This window comes from Acanthopagrus latus, chromosome 21 (assembly GCF_904848185.1).
Source record: "Acanthopagrus latus isolate v.2019 chromosome 21, fAcaLat1.1, whole genome shotgun sequence".
NCBI lineage: Eukaryota > Metazoa > Chordata > Actinopteri > Spariformes > Sparidae > Acanthopagrus > Acanthopagrus latus.
Window position 1 is genome coordinate 1953821 of NC_051059.1, and position 14628 is coordinate 1968448.

The 14628-nt window shown below is 40.4% G+C and overlaps 1 protein-coding gene across 1 annotated transcript; it reads right to left on the reverse strand.

Moving 5' to 3' along the window:
• Positions 1–2030: 2030 nt before the first annotated feature.
• tgs1 (trimethylguanosine synthase 1) lies at positions 2031–14111 on the reverse strand. The gene is made up of 15 exons (XM_037084013.1): positions 13874–14111; positions 13631–13698; positions 13340–13458; positions 12316–12385; positions 12138–12215; positions 10226–10747; positions 8849–8969; positions 8566–8652; positions 7718–7868; positions 7029–7425; positions 6002–6163; positions 5197–5343; positions 4249–4465; positions 3851–3929; positions 2031–2415 (listed from the first exon to the last, which is right to left on the reverse strand). The coding sequence occupies exons 1-15, from the start codon at positions 13987–13989 to the stop codon at positions 2299–2301; spliced, it is 2451 nt and encodes an 816-aa protein (XP_036939908.1). The 5' UTR covers positions 13990–14111; the 3' UTR covers positions 2031–2298.
• Between the last annotated feature and the right edge of the window lie 517 nt (positions 14112–14628).

The following is a 14628-nucleotide window of genomic DNA, read 5'->3' on the forward strand; positions in this document are numbered from 1 at the left end:
CACTGGCTAATGTTACATTTTTGATCGAAGCTGGATCCAGATGGCATCTGTGCTGAAAATGATGGAAGGGCCACTGTGAAAAAAACATTTGGAAAAACTGAGACCTAGATGAACTGTTCAGTCCAACTAGGGCTGCTGTAAAATGAGTTCTGACACATCTCTTTTAGAATTCTGACTTTTCTGGAGAAAAAAAGACATTATTCTGATTCAAATCTGAGCTCTGGGGGGAAAAAAAAACAGAATACAGACTTTGACTTCAGAGTTCTGAAAAATAGTCAGAAGTGGCCCCAATCCTCTTCTGTTATACTGCTGGAAAAACAGAAAATTACAGTGTGTACTTGAGACAGGATAAATGGTGAGCACCAGTGAGCAGACACAGACACATGGACTGTTTGATGCCAGTGACAACATTTCCTGGAAGAAATGAAATCTACTGTATTTTCTGCCACAAAATAATAAGTGCTAATTAGTCTGTCATATTACAGCAGTTGTTGTCAGATGATAATACACTCATCTAGAGCCAGTGGGACACTGACCTGCAACTGGCTCGCAGAATGCATCTTTTTGCCTGCATTATCTATAGTAAACGTTATTCTGTGTTATATAACTTAGACACTTGGCAATACAGGATCAAATATCAAAAGATGAAAGATCACTGCAAAGCACATTTGTACAAATATTAAAAAGGAAACTGTCCCTGCTGCCCTGATCTCCACAGGTTGCTCATTCCTCAGTGTAGGAGCCCTGACAGCATGGTCACCTTTTCTGGTTCAATTCTGAGATTAGCATGATAAAGAGAAAAACATTTATAGAGTGTAGATCTGTGTGTGGTGGAGGGTGTTAAGGTAAACAAGCTGCAGGGACAAATCATATTCATTATAAATGAAGCAGATTATATGATACTTCTAGTTACTAGGGTTAGTGTTAGGCACTAGATGCTGCTTGTTTCATTTAAATTCAAGACATATAAGATATATTTACACAGTTACTAAGCTCTCTGAAAACTAATCAGATACACTGAGCCTAAACTAAAGTTCAGAAATGTATTCATTAGTTCTATGTTCAAAACTGATATGTTGCTCCCCACAGACCACACACTGTTCAATACCAGTGGCACCCTTGAGCAAATTAGATGATAATTAATTGACTTATAACTTAAAAAATAAAAAAAAAAATCAGTATTTAAACAAAACATATGATGGCTCCAGACAGCGCAGGGTCACACATGGATGTTGAGACTTCATTTACACACTTCTTAAAACTGAAATTCTTCTGTTGGCGCTAAGATACATATTCAATGTAGCCTCTAAGATAAACGCGTGAGCATAAACACTGTTTGAGGGTGTAAATAACACTTTTTCAAAAAACATTTTGTATCTTTCTGAGACTTAGAATCCGCTGAACAAGCTGTGTGGAGCTACGCTGGTAATCAAAGGGAATTTGAAGACCATCAAACCTTCTGAGGTGGAACAATGAGTCTTATGAAGGGGTGGGCTGACCCTTTTGGACCTCTTACAATGTTATGAAATGAAGCATTTCTTTAAAATGTATTTTTTACCTTTTGGTGTCTTTATTATGAAATTGGCAGTCAGAGATTACGACAGAAAAGGGGGGGAAAGATTTGAAAGCTACGCTACCAACGGATCTGTCTCAACCTGCCAGCTGCTAGACTGAGACATGGCAGCAAACAAACACATTCAGATTCACTGCAACTATTAACTATTATTAACTATTGTATAAAAAAGCTTGCACATCACTGAGATATTTTGCATTATGCTACGACATGATTCAGAGTTAGTTACTCAATTTAAAGCTGACCTGAAATGCACTAAATGGTAGAAGCAGTTTGATCCAGTCACACCAAGATACTGTATGACAATAATGTGAAGCCATACAGGTCATCTAAGGTGGCTTTCATCATGTGATCCAAGACTAAGCTCATTCTTTTGTTACCTAACTTGACCAGGCCTGAAACTACACTGAATAATGTAATGCAACTATGTTACTGACAAGGAAGATGACACCAAACATTTAACGTAATGAAAAACATTTATTAGTGCTAATGTACAATAAAAATAGGATAAAAATATAAATGTTGTAAAACTCTCAGAACTCCAGTCTTCTGCATAAAATGCAATGTACACAATTTAAATGACCAACAATGTATATCCAATTGTTCTACTTGAATGGTGCCTATTATAAATCAAATGAAATGAAGGTGAGAGATGTTGAGTACAGCTCATCAGGCCCGAGTAGAAACTACTTCTTCTTCTTCTTCTTGTCATTCAGTCACCACGGTCATTCACTGTCAGACTTTATCAAGCTGCCAAAGTACGCAGTCACAGTCTTCAGCTTGTTGTTGAGCAAGTTCTGCTCCACCTCCACCTTTCCTCCTGGACCAGCCAGAGAGGCTATCTGTAAAGGTAACATAATCAAGAGATGATATAGTGTCAGACAGGTGTTGTTCCACTCCCTCAAACAGTAGGTTAATACTGTCACACCAGATTAGAATAGATATCAGAATTAGTAGTCGTAGTAGTAGTAATGGAAGTATCATTTTCAAATATTGCCTGAAACTGATTCTGTGATCAAGATAAAACCACAGCAGAACATGCTTTCATAGAGCTACTGGTAGACATTTCTACCCACTCCGTTTACACTAAAGATTTTTGGAAGCTGTTAACATGTTTTGCAGATTCTTTGACAATGATTTTACTCTTTGTTTGTACAGTGTTGTTTTTGGAGAAAAAAAAATACATCTCAACACATTAGGGACACCAATTCTCGATTCTCACCCATATGGTGAAAACAAATGAAAAAGTGCTGCTACATCAGTCTTCTTGTTAGTAGATAATGAATGTGGTTTGTCCTCCATACTACAGCATCTTCCAGTACATTACCAGTGCAATGTATGTACCGGTGCATTCTCCAAATATGACCAAAATAAATAAGCCAATTCAGTTTGCGACCTTATCAATTGTGGTTAAAATTTTACAGCAGCTAGTACTGTAGACAATTTTCACATATATGTCTGACATTGAGCCTTGGGTTCTAAAATGATGCTATTCTGCTGTGTTCCAGATTGCAAGTCGTATAAACATACTGTGATCATGTTATTGTGTTAATGTGAGCAACTGTTCATCATGTTCATCATGGCACCATGGAGGGACATCCGGCCATGTTTAAAGATAAAACAACATCATGACAACCCATAAGATAAGCATTCAACCACGTGTAAGCTAACATTACCTTTTTAATCCATTACCATTTCATTTTGAGGCTTAAATAACTGTGTCCAAGATGTGACGTTTTAGAATATATTTTTCCTGTTGCATAGTATAAGACAATCAAACAGACATGTTAACTAGAAGGTGGTTGAATGCTAACATTAGTGGTAGTCTAACGGAAGCTAAAGATGTTATCTTGAAATACGGCCTGATGTCCCTCTTGATTTTCATTATCCACTCACACCCTGGAACACAGCAGTGCAACATTTGGACTCTTTTCCCTGAGCGTGATGTCAGAGGAGAATGACCGCTGTGCTAATATGATCTATAATATTAGCACAGTTTTACCATTACTTCAATGCATTGATCTCTTGTCAGCAAATCAGGTATACAATTCCACTGTCATAACAAATTGGAGTTCCACTGGGGGATGTGATCCCTATATTCCTGCTTACAGGTCTATTCAGTTATAGCAACTTTACAAAATTGTTTGCTCGGTGACCTTTAATGTTCAACAGACAGAAAGTGTATGGCAGAGTATATAATGTTAGTGTTCTTATGCAATAACTGATGTCCTGTTCACCACTCATACACCCACACACGAACACAACTAACATACAAACCTGATCCATGTCAGCATTGCGAGGCAGGAAGTAAACTATGTTGTCTGATATCAGTTTGGCCAGGCGGAAAATCTCAAATGTTTCAACAGTTAAAGATGAAAATCATTATATAAAAGAGACACAATGCGACAGGAGAGCTTATGAAGTGTTCCATATGCAAGGGTTCACACTATGTAAATGTAAGGATATTCTGCTCAATTACATTTCAGTATTTCATGTACAAGTGTACATTTTGTCTACAGGATGTTGAGAGAGGCTTGAATATGTGTAGCAATGCAATGACTACTAAAATGAAATGTGTGTAAACAACTATTGTGGGGTTCACTGACGTATCATCTTTCTGCTCAATGAAAGAACATGATGTACAGTATATATGTTAAAATAACATGAAAGGATATCCATCAGGTTCCATCATGGTCTTGATGTCAAACACTTCAGCTGTCAGATAGTCAGGCCCTCCCCACGGTGGTGACAGGAAGACCACATCCCCGCGGAGACGGGGTGCCAGCTGAAGGAAGTCTCCTTGCACAAAGTCGATTCGGTCAGCAACGCTGTAAACTGTGGCATTGTGCCGCGCCAAGTCCAGCCGCACCGGATCGATATCAATGGCCAGGACTGAGAACCAGCAGAAGAAAGAGACAGTGATTACAGAGGGTTTTTACCTCTGTTTCATATACGTATGTACAGGGATGGTGACATTTTTAATCTTGCATGAAGACTCACTCCATCAGAGTTAAAACAAACATTTAAACTTGGGGGCAGTTCAGAGGCTTGAATGTTAATTTTAAGTCTTCACAAGTAAGTTCTGTATCACTTACTTTGGAGTTCCTCAAGGGAGCACCTTGGGCCCATTCTATTTTCTTTATACATGCTCCCTAATCGATACCACTTCTTATCATAATGCTAAATACCATTGTCATGCAGATGGCACACAACAGAATATGTGTTTCTACAGATGAACACAGTTTTTTAAGGTTTGGTCTGTTCCAGGTACAGCATGCCCCCAAAGTACAGAAATACATCCATTCACCCACTCAGTCTGTCTTTTTGTACAGACGTATAACTTGATAATGTTATGAAGTTGTGTTTTCTACAGTAATCAGTAGGGCTTGTCCTCAAGTTCAGTGTCCAATATACCTATGCCATCGAGCATACAGATGTTCAAGAATGTTCATATTCCCTGCATAATCTGACTCTCTGTTAGATTCTGGTAGATGTAAAAAGCAGCCCAAAAAATCATTTGGAATTAAAGGTTCAAGCCAAAAGGGTTCAGTCCTGTACTAGCACGCTGTACCTAATAATGTGGCTAGTGAGTGTATTTTGTTAACTCAGTTAATGACGTTTACCTCTCTTTCCAGTGAGGGCGAACTGGATGGCGTTTCCTCCCACACCACAGAACGCGTCAATGACCAGCTGAGAATCAGAGAAGCTGTGCTCCACCCTGAGGGCGATGTGCTCAGCGATCCTCTCTGGCGTCACAGAGAACCAGCCCTCTGAAACATAAAAACATGTTAGTAATGTGTGTGTGAGAGACAGAATCCAAGAAATTCTAAATTACCCGCATTGTCAAGTCAAATGGATGAAGTCTGTACTGTAATCAGCTAGAAGAGAGCCAGAGAGCCACACAGAGCTTTCATTGCTCTCAGCTGCTCAAGTGCATGTCTTCTGTTTGACTCTGTGCAGTTTATAAAATATACTAGATTATTTTTTTACCATGTGACTCTGTAGCTGATGTTACTCAAATGTACATTGTGGTGAGGTACAATACTTAAATAATAAACAATGCCAATATTTTTTTCTAAACACTCAAAAGTACTAGTACACAAATATAAAGACTAAATACATTAAGGAGAGCAAATGGAATACTTCTTCCCTCTTCAGTCCCACTAAGACTCATCCATCTGCTTCAACTGCATGGAAACCATCAAAAACTGGAGATTCTACACTAATTTTAAGTCTGAACTTGATCATGCTAATGTCAGAGGAAATCTAATCACCCTTCTGGCTCAGTAGCACTACAGCAGGAGACCTGGCTTTAACTGCCTGTTTATTTATAGAGATGGGCATTTTTATCAAGTGTCTTTCATTTGATGCTGATAACAACAGAGTGAATTCTCTGTTAGTTGTAGTGCATGTAGCGTGCCGACTGACCTCGGTCCAGCTTTATCCCTTCATCGAAGCGAGAGAAGAGTCTGTAGCGCTGAGCCCAGTATTTGGCCAGCTGCGGTTCAGCTGCCATCTCAGCTGGGACCTGCTGCCTCCTCCCTCGCTTGTTCTTCTTCTTTAGTTTCTTTCCATCTTTTCTTCTCTGTTCTACACACATACATACACATTTTTCATTATAGACCTGTTTCAAGTTTCATGAGGATATATTATTACCTGGGATGTTCTGCTATGTGTTTAAGTAACAGACCCCTTTCCTTCACAAAGACTATCTGCATCTACTAAGGTGGAACAGTTCCTTGCATGCAGGGTTGTAGTGTTGTTTTCATACATAATGTGGTTATACTCTGGCCTACTAGCAGGAGCAGCATTACATATGAAGTAGAAAATCTCGTTATTAAAAACAACTTTAGCAGCACAATGACCCAGAGGACACCGACTTGTCTCTCATGGATACTTGTCTTATTGGTTGCCCTGATATGATACATCGCGTGAGAGCCCATTTCCACCAGTTAATCTCGTAACTTGTTTATCTAATAATTACAACTTTTTATGTCTTAATCTCTCTCTGCCGATTATGGCTTTTCTTTTTCTCCCACAGTTATGTCTTACCATGGGAACATGTATCCACCAACCTAGTTTTCTCCCACACTTGTTCACACTGGTTCAGAGCCTGGACACGTCCCGTTTGAACTGAATATAGGTTCATAGTTTGTTGGCTCAGGTCCTGAACACAGCTGCTGCTTCTGTTCCTGTGCAGCTGGCTACATATATGTCACATAATGTAACAAGCTGCGCACAACGAGAAGATGCAATCTTTGTTCAACACACGCCCTAAAACTAAATACTTTCAGCAACTCATCGCTTTAACATTGTAACATTCAACCGGATTACGCAAACAGTGAAAATGTTATTTCCCTTTTGGAGTAAAAAAAGTGTTGGAGTCACGCTCTGACAGCGCTGCACCTATACAAACACAAAACTATCAGGATAGTTTGACAGATGCAACACCAACCTCTGCTGCCTTCAGGTGGATCAGGCATGAGAAATTCTGGGATTTCTAAACATGGTAGCTGTCTCCCAGGCTGCTCCTCCTCTCGCTCCTCCTCTTCGTCACTCTTACTATCCATAGTCCACAGAGCAGAGTTGGAGGAGGTGCTGGGCTGAGTGCACGTCCTTGTTTCTGCCTCTAAACTGTCCAGAGAAATAGAAGTCTCTTCTTCCACAGTCTCTTTATTTTCCTCCACGGCACTCTTCATCTCTGTCCTCTTCCTCTTCCCCTCCTCATCTGTAATTTCTCCCAGAGATGGAGGCCTGTCCTCGGCTTCCTTTTTGCATCCCTCTACTATCTCACCTGCTTCAAGTGGAGTCATCTGTGTGTCTCTCTGGTTCGTTTCAAGGAACCTTTGGACCTGCGAAACAAAGTCAAGGTGTTTAATGCTACTTTCCATTTCTGTCACTGACCATACACTCAAGGCTGGTTTACATGCTGATGTGGTGGAGGAACCTTTCAAGGGAAACACTGTGTAGTTTGGAGAATCGTCTTTGGTGTGAATATCCAACATGGCAGCTCTGATTACTTTACCAATCAAGTTCTTTCCAAGCAAACAATTCCAGAGTCAGAACATCCTCCCAGTTAAAAACAATCCCCAGTCTTACAGGTGTTCAGACAGTGGAAACCTTTAAACACTTTACAGCAGGTACCTTGTAGAGGGTGGTGCTGATCTGTGGCTGTGTGTCATTTGCTGCTGTCTCTGTGAACCTGGTGTGTTTGCTGATGCTGTTGACTGTTCTCTTAGTCCACCTCTGATGCTTCTGACCAGCACCGCCCTTAAAGCTTAACACACTGGTGAACCTGAGATCCAAACACAAGGACAACATCATCCACAGAGACATTTACTGTGCAAGCACTGATCCGATATATGTAACAACATGTAACAACATGACACTTCATACAGTACTACAGTACTACAGTATTACTGTGGTACACTGGTTAAAGAATTCAAAGGCAGCACCAAAACTATAAGGGGCAGCTGTAGCTATCTTCTGCTATAGAGAGTAACTGCTGTTAACAAGCAGCTCAGTTAGCTGTGGAGCTATGGGTGAAAATCAGCTGACTGGGGTGCCAGCTTGGATGACGCAGTTAGTCCCTGCGGGCAACAGTCTCAGCTCGACTGGTCTCAGCTGCCTCAGAGTGATGATGAGAAGGGGAGAGCGAGAGAGCACAGCCATCGATTTAAAATAAGTGTGTACTTTTTTATTCTATATCCAAGTGTGTAGAACAATACCTTCTCAACATCATCTACACTGACTGTAATCAGGGTAAACAGGCAAGCTGCTACCATGGTTACAACTGTGCAAGACACTCAGTGCTTCAGCTTGCATTAACTATTGGACTTAAAATACAGGATGCCAGTTGAGTATGAGTGAGTTTTCTCTCAGACTCGGTCAGGTTGGGACAGAAAAATGCAAGACCTAAGGGAATGCAAAAGCTACTGAATCCTGTGGACGCACGCACAACCAAATTGAAACAAAAAATGGACCCGACTTACAGAGGTTTCGGGCCACGTTTGAGCCCCAGCTTACTCCAAGCTTCATCAGGTGTCAGTTGTGGGCTCTCCTCCACATCCAGCTCATGACTGCAGACACACAGAAAAGTCAGAAGTCTCTGTCAAAATTATGGCTTTAAACTCAAAATTCCCAGAAAAGAACATCTCCAATTTTTAACAGTGGTCCTTATGCTGCTCTGTGCCTTCATCCACGAGGAAACACTGAATAAAAAATATTTCAGCTTGGAATTTCTAGACATTCAATACGTATACAGTAGAAACTCACCTGCGTTTGACTTTAGCATTTCCTCCTCCTGGAGGTTTGTCATCCTCGTCATCTTCTCTGTTCGACATTTTATTCCTTGAGTCATTCTGTCTGTCAGAGCTGCCAGGAGCCTGCTGGGAACCTGAGTCAAAACATACAAAATATTTACCAACACGACACACGCATAAATGAAATGTGCACTTACATATATGTGATTTTGCATAACAATATGGCCTGAGGACAGCTAGTGTTAATAAGGTGGCATTTGAACCACATGTTTTGCAACATAAGTCAAAATCTGGACTACACAAATATTAACTTTAATTGCAGCCATACACAAAAGCAAAACAGAGGTGGGTGTGTTCTTTATGCATGGACATCTAAGTAGTTGGTTGGGAGTTGTTATTTCAGGCTGATTGAAAATGTTTCTGATAGGACTGTGAGTTGCTGGCCTACATCTGCTTGCATTTCCAAACCTCTAGTTCCCATCACTAGCCCTTCTCACACAGAGAAGCCACATCGGCTCCGAAGCAGAGGAATTTTCTGCCTTTATTTCTTCACACACAACGGCATAAAGCTGCATCAGTGTGTCAATTCATACAGCACTCCGGTGTTGACCACTGTGTGTTTTTTTCAGTTTGTTTCCCCCGGTGTCCTCCTGTTAATCGAAACATGTACCTGCTGACTGTTTATAATCGTATGGATGCTGTTATAATGTGTCGTGATTGAGGTTCTGACCCACCGAACATCCTGGAAGGTGACAAAGTTACGTTTTTCGCTCTGAATTACATAATCACCATCAATAAACTGGACGCTGTCTGACTCACTAGTGGGGAGGGAGGCTGTTTTCTGGGCGAAAGTTCACGGAAGTCTCGGTCAGGGGGACTGACGGTAACCAACAACCCAGTTGTTGAGGAGAAAAACACTTGGTGAGTTCAAGTTTTTGCCAGAGACAGACCGGAGGACAGACAGGAGGACAGACAGGAGGACAGACAGGAGGACAGACACTTCTCCACATATAACTGCAGTATTTCTTTCTTCATATAAGTCACCAAAGACACTACCAGTTATTACGTTACTGTTGTTTGGTCATATAACACTCAAAGGGCAGTGAGGATGGGGCTACTGTCTAAGCCCATGCCAATACATTAGATTTCCTAGGATGCAAACTTTGTAACCAATACTATATAATATATTTGATTTATGTATATTTCATTATGTTCCTAACTTAGTGTGTTTCACTTAATCTAAAACAATTAAATTAACATTAGTAGGCTATTATTTTGTGGGCAACAAACTCCTGACCTCCCAAGTCTGTGCAACAATACAACTAGAATCAAGGAAAATCCTCACCTCTTGACAAACACAGACACACTCACACCTACACACAATTATCACCTGCATGTTCAGCTGTGTTCAGCTGTGAGGAGGCAGCAGGTCTCTTGCGATCAGTCCCGCCATCAGAGGGATCATCAGCTACCGTCACACACTGTTTGTCTGTCTCTGAGTCAGTCACAGTGCTCCCACCAGTTTCTAATGTACACTTCTGTCCAAATTGATCATTCACAACCTCAACGCCATCATGAAGAGTCTCGACTTCCTCGCTCTGTTGGCTCTCAGCTCTGGTCTGTCCATGCAGCCATTCCTCTGATTGTGTTTCTATGCCTCTGCCCATCACCCCCGCAGCTCCTGCTTCTTCTGCAGTGTTTCCATTACAGACAGACTGGTCGACGCTCCAGCCCTGTGCTGCCCAGTATGAGTACTGTTCCAAGTAGGAGTAGTAGGTCTCTGTGGAATGTTCGTCCCAGAGAGTCTTTGTATCTGGATCATCCCATGGAGCAGTCACTGTTACTGGATCTTCTGCAGTTTGTGGATGTTTCTCCAGCCAGCTGTTCCACAGCAGAGCTTCACCCTGTTGAGCTGCAGGACATGCACAAGATGGGGAAAAACAGAGAAGCAATGTTTAACATTGAGTGTAAATGGTTTGTCCTGACTTCTTTAAAATGATAAGATGACAGGTGAACACTGGCTGCAAGTGACCAAACCTCTGGTGAGTCAACCCAAGTCACCTCATCTCAACATATGCTTTAATACAAAAGGATACACTTCAAGGAAATGTGACTCTTTTTAAACATCTTAAATGTATCCTCTTCATTTTACAAATCACAGAATTGACCCCACCTCCTCAATTCTTGTCTGATTTATTGGGTTTGCGGTGTTCTTTATGGTTGCAGATGTTAGATTAGTGTCAAAAAGGCTGACATGGTTCCAAAAATCAGTTGCATTAGTCAAGTATTTAATTGCTGTGAGGCAGATTTTACACAGCATGGATCATGTCCAGTTTGCGCTTTCCAGTAGGATCAAAAAAATCCCAAAACTCCCCTGACTTCCGTTAAATTCTCCCAAAACTGAAAATGCAGTCATTATCCACTCACCCTCATGCTGCTGGAAGCTTTACAGGAAAGCATCATTACAGGATTCTCCTAAACAACTGAATTAGATAACACAAAAAAAAAAAATGGCTCCATCCAGCTCGTCTGGCATTATACAAGTCTACTGAAGCCCAGAGACCCTGAGCTGATTTGACATGACATTATTTACACACTGAAATGTTGACTGTAGCTGCTAAGCTAAAAGAATAGGTCTGCATCCCGAAGTCTGAAGCGAGTGCATAACCAAGTGTTGAGGGTGTAAATGACGTCTTTTTAAATCAATTTAAGTTCTCTGTGCTTCAGGAGACTCAGGTTAGACTGCAACACTACACCCGACTTTCCATCAGAATGAGGGTGTGTAGATAACGACTGAGTGATGAACTCTTCCTTTAAGACGGTTTTGTTAAACAACAGTTCAACATATACATTTGTGTAAAAATGTCACATTTTCACAGTGAGGAGCACATCTGAAATGCAAATTATGCAAATCAAGACACAGATTAGTTTTATGTCCATTTTAGTGAACAATGTCTGACACATGTTAACAACTGTAGTCCATTGAAGGAAAACATCAAAGGGACACATTGTAGTTTTGGAGAAGAAACTCAAACTCAGAATTGTAATATTTACTATTCTAATGAGATCTTTTTGTTTGTTCAGTTTATTCAGCCGTGAAAACAGAGAGAGTTTGATTATTTCGTTTGTTTAGGCAGAAAAAAAATCAGCTAATGAACAATGTCTCTGCCCATTGACATTTATCCAAGAAACTACAAACTGAACCTTGAAATTTCATCATTGGGTTTAATTGTACTACAGTGTAGTGGACAAGTGTAGAGGAATGTGTACTTGACAGTAATCTTCATGTGCTCTCTCCTTACCCCAGTAGGTTTCCCAGCCAGTATCCTGGATCACTCCTGTTCCTTCCTCTAGTGGATCACACACCTCATTCACGTGAGCTAGATCACAACAAGACAAACAACACCACAAACCCTCATCATCATCATCACCATTATAACAACAACAATAATACTATTGCTAATAATTTGATTGTACTACCTTTGTTTTCCTGTAGATCTCCTTGGTCTTCCTCCTCTTCAGAGGCAGGCCTCCTGTTAAACCTCCTCCTCTGTCACATGACCAAAAACAGGCATTCAGCAGCAGAAATGCATCTCTCAGTTTTCAAACCAAATTTACACGTCCTCATGTGAAAGCCACAAATGGGGAGTTCCCATTGGACACCACACTTAGTTCGGGTTCACGTCATATGACAGCTACAGTAACTTGGAAAAAAAGTGATATGGAGCACTGGATTTGATGAATTTATTGTGAATCAGAGTGTTAAGTGGCATGTGCAGAGACCTTTAGAGGGCCAGGTACTCAAAGTTATGAAGTGGCACACTGAATTGGAGCTTCAGTGATGAAACAAATAATAACAACCATTGACATTGAATAATAATAATAATAATAATAATAATGATAATGATAATGATAATAATAGTAGTAAAATAATATATAATTCTCATTATTATATAACAATTTGTTTCAATAGTTTTATAAAAGTATAGTGAGCATTTTCTAAATTGTGTGAGAGACTTTATATTGAATCATGTTAATAATTAAAGTAATTGTTAGTTGCAGTCCTACATCAGAATCACCACAATACTTTATTGATCCCCAGGGGGAAATTGTTTACATGAAATAAGACCTGGTGAATTATGTTGATATTTAGGAAGAATATAACATGGAATCTTACAAAAGACACCTCTGTTACATACAGATCTCTGCTACTGTTGTGTGACAACCACACTGGAGAGATCACTGAAAGAAATGTGTGATTATGTGACTGTTTATTTGAATATGGGCTTATATATCATTATTACTGCCCAGTATAAGGATAGAAAAAAAAACAGTATTAGTTGGGCTCTAATTTTCCAAATTGCTTCTGCTGTCATATGTAGTGGAGTACTTTGTCTTACAGAGGAGGTCGTGGTTTCTTCTGAACTGGATTGGGAAAATAACAGACCCAGCAGGAACTGCTCCACCATTTAAGATTACTTTTCATAAAGGTAACTCCACTTACTGATCTCCTCTTGCCAGAGGAAGTGAAGGCCAGGGGCAGACCCATGCTGGCCATCAGTTGAGCCTCTTCATCCAACACCTCCTCTTCCTCCTCACCATCCTCCTCTTCCTCATCATCATCTGGAAACATTATTTATGGACCCATACTTTCACGTCATATTGATGTAACCTCATAACGCGTGTGCGCCACAGGGAAACCTCAGTACCAGCTGAGGAACTCAATTTCCAGCAGATCTGAACCGACACCACTGTGATAGCACCTGTTAGGTGCCGTCTGCATGCTGTAACATACCTTGAACTGCAGCGTCTGCCAGGTCAGCGGAGAGCAGTCTGTTATCAGAGCGGTATAGCTCCCTGTCCCTGGACAGAGGCAGAGGAGACACACACACACACACACACACACACACACACACACACACACACACACACACACACACAACAAGCTGGTGAAGGTTCAGGGAGCCACACACTTCACTATGCAGTGCAGTTCATCACACATCCACTTCTGTGCGTGCAGTAAGAAAGAGACGCTCACTGTACGAAGGCTCTGGAGCAGCGACAGTGGACTCTTTCCTCCTCCTCCGTAGATGAGTGTCTCCTGCTGAAGAAGATGTCGGCCACCACCGTCACCCTGCTCCTCTCCAGCATCATGACTGCCTCTGAGGCACGCAGCAGCAGCGCGAGCACACACGGTCACACAAGGCGATCACCCGCACGAGCTCCTTCCTGCATCACGTTCAAGCGTAATTTCCCCAGAACGGAAGTCAAGGCAAACACAGGCGGACACTTCCCTCATATCTCTTCAGAATAAAAGCGCAATTTCTGCATCTCTTAAAAAAAATGTACAAGAATTAACAACTGAACTACGAAAATGAAGATAAAGACAGAATTTTGATAAGAATACAAATCATGGAAGTCTCTCTTAAATTCAGTCTGTTATGGTAAATGAGAGACACTGAACAGTTCTTAGTGCAATGCTGCCCCACAAACTTTAAGATAACTCATAAAACAATTTACCATCTAAGTTAATTGAGAACTTTAATATATATATATATATATATATATATATATATATATATATATATATATATATATATATATATATATATATATATATATATATATATATATATATATAGATATAGATATAGATATATAGATATAGATATATAGATATATAGATATAGATATAGATATATCTATATATATATATTAAATATACATCAGAAAGAGCGAAAGAAATAAGTTAATAAATAAATTCAGCTGGATTTCTTCAGTAAACTGTGTGAT

What these genes read in the sequence shown, in the direction of transcription:
- tgs1 (XM_037084013.1), bottom strand. Translation starts at nt 13,989, where the DNA reads ATGATGCTGGAGAGGAGCAGGGTGACGGTGGTGGCCGACATCTTCTTC. An exon ending in TGGCTGGGAAACCTACTGGG is followed by an intron (nt 10,748 to 12,137) that starts GTAAGGAGAGAG and finishes CATGTCCTGCAG; the next exon opens with CTCAACAGGGTGAAGCTCTG. An exon ending in GCAATGCTGACATGGATCAG is followed by an intron (nt 2,416 to 3,850) that starts GTTTGTATGTTA and finishes TTACCTTTACAG; the next exon opens with ATAGCCTCTCTGGCTGGTCC.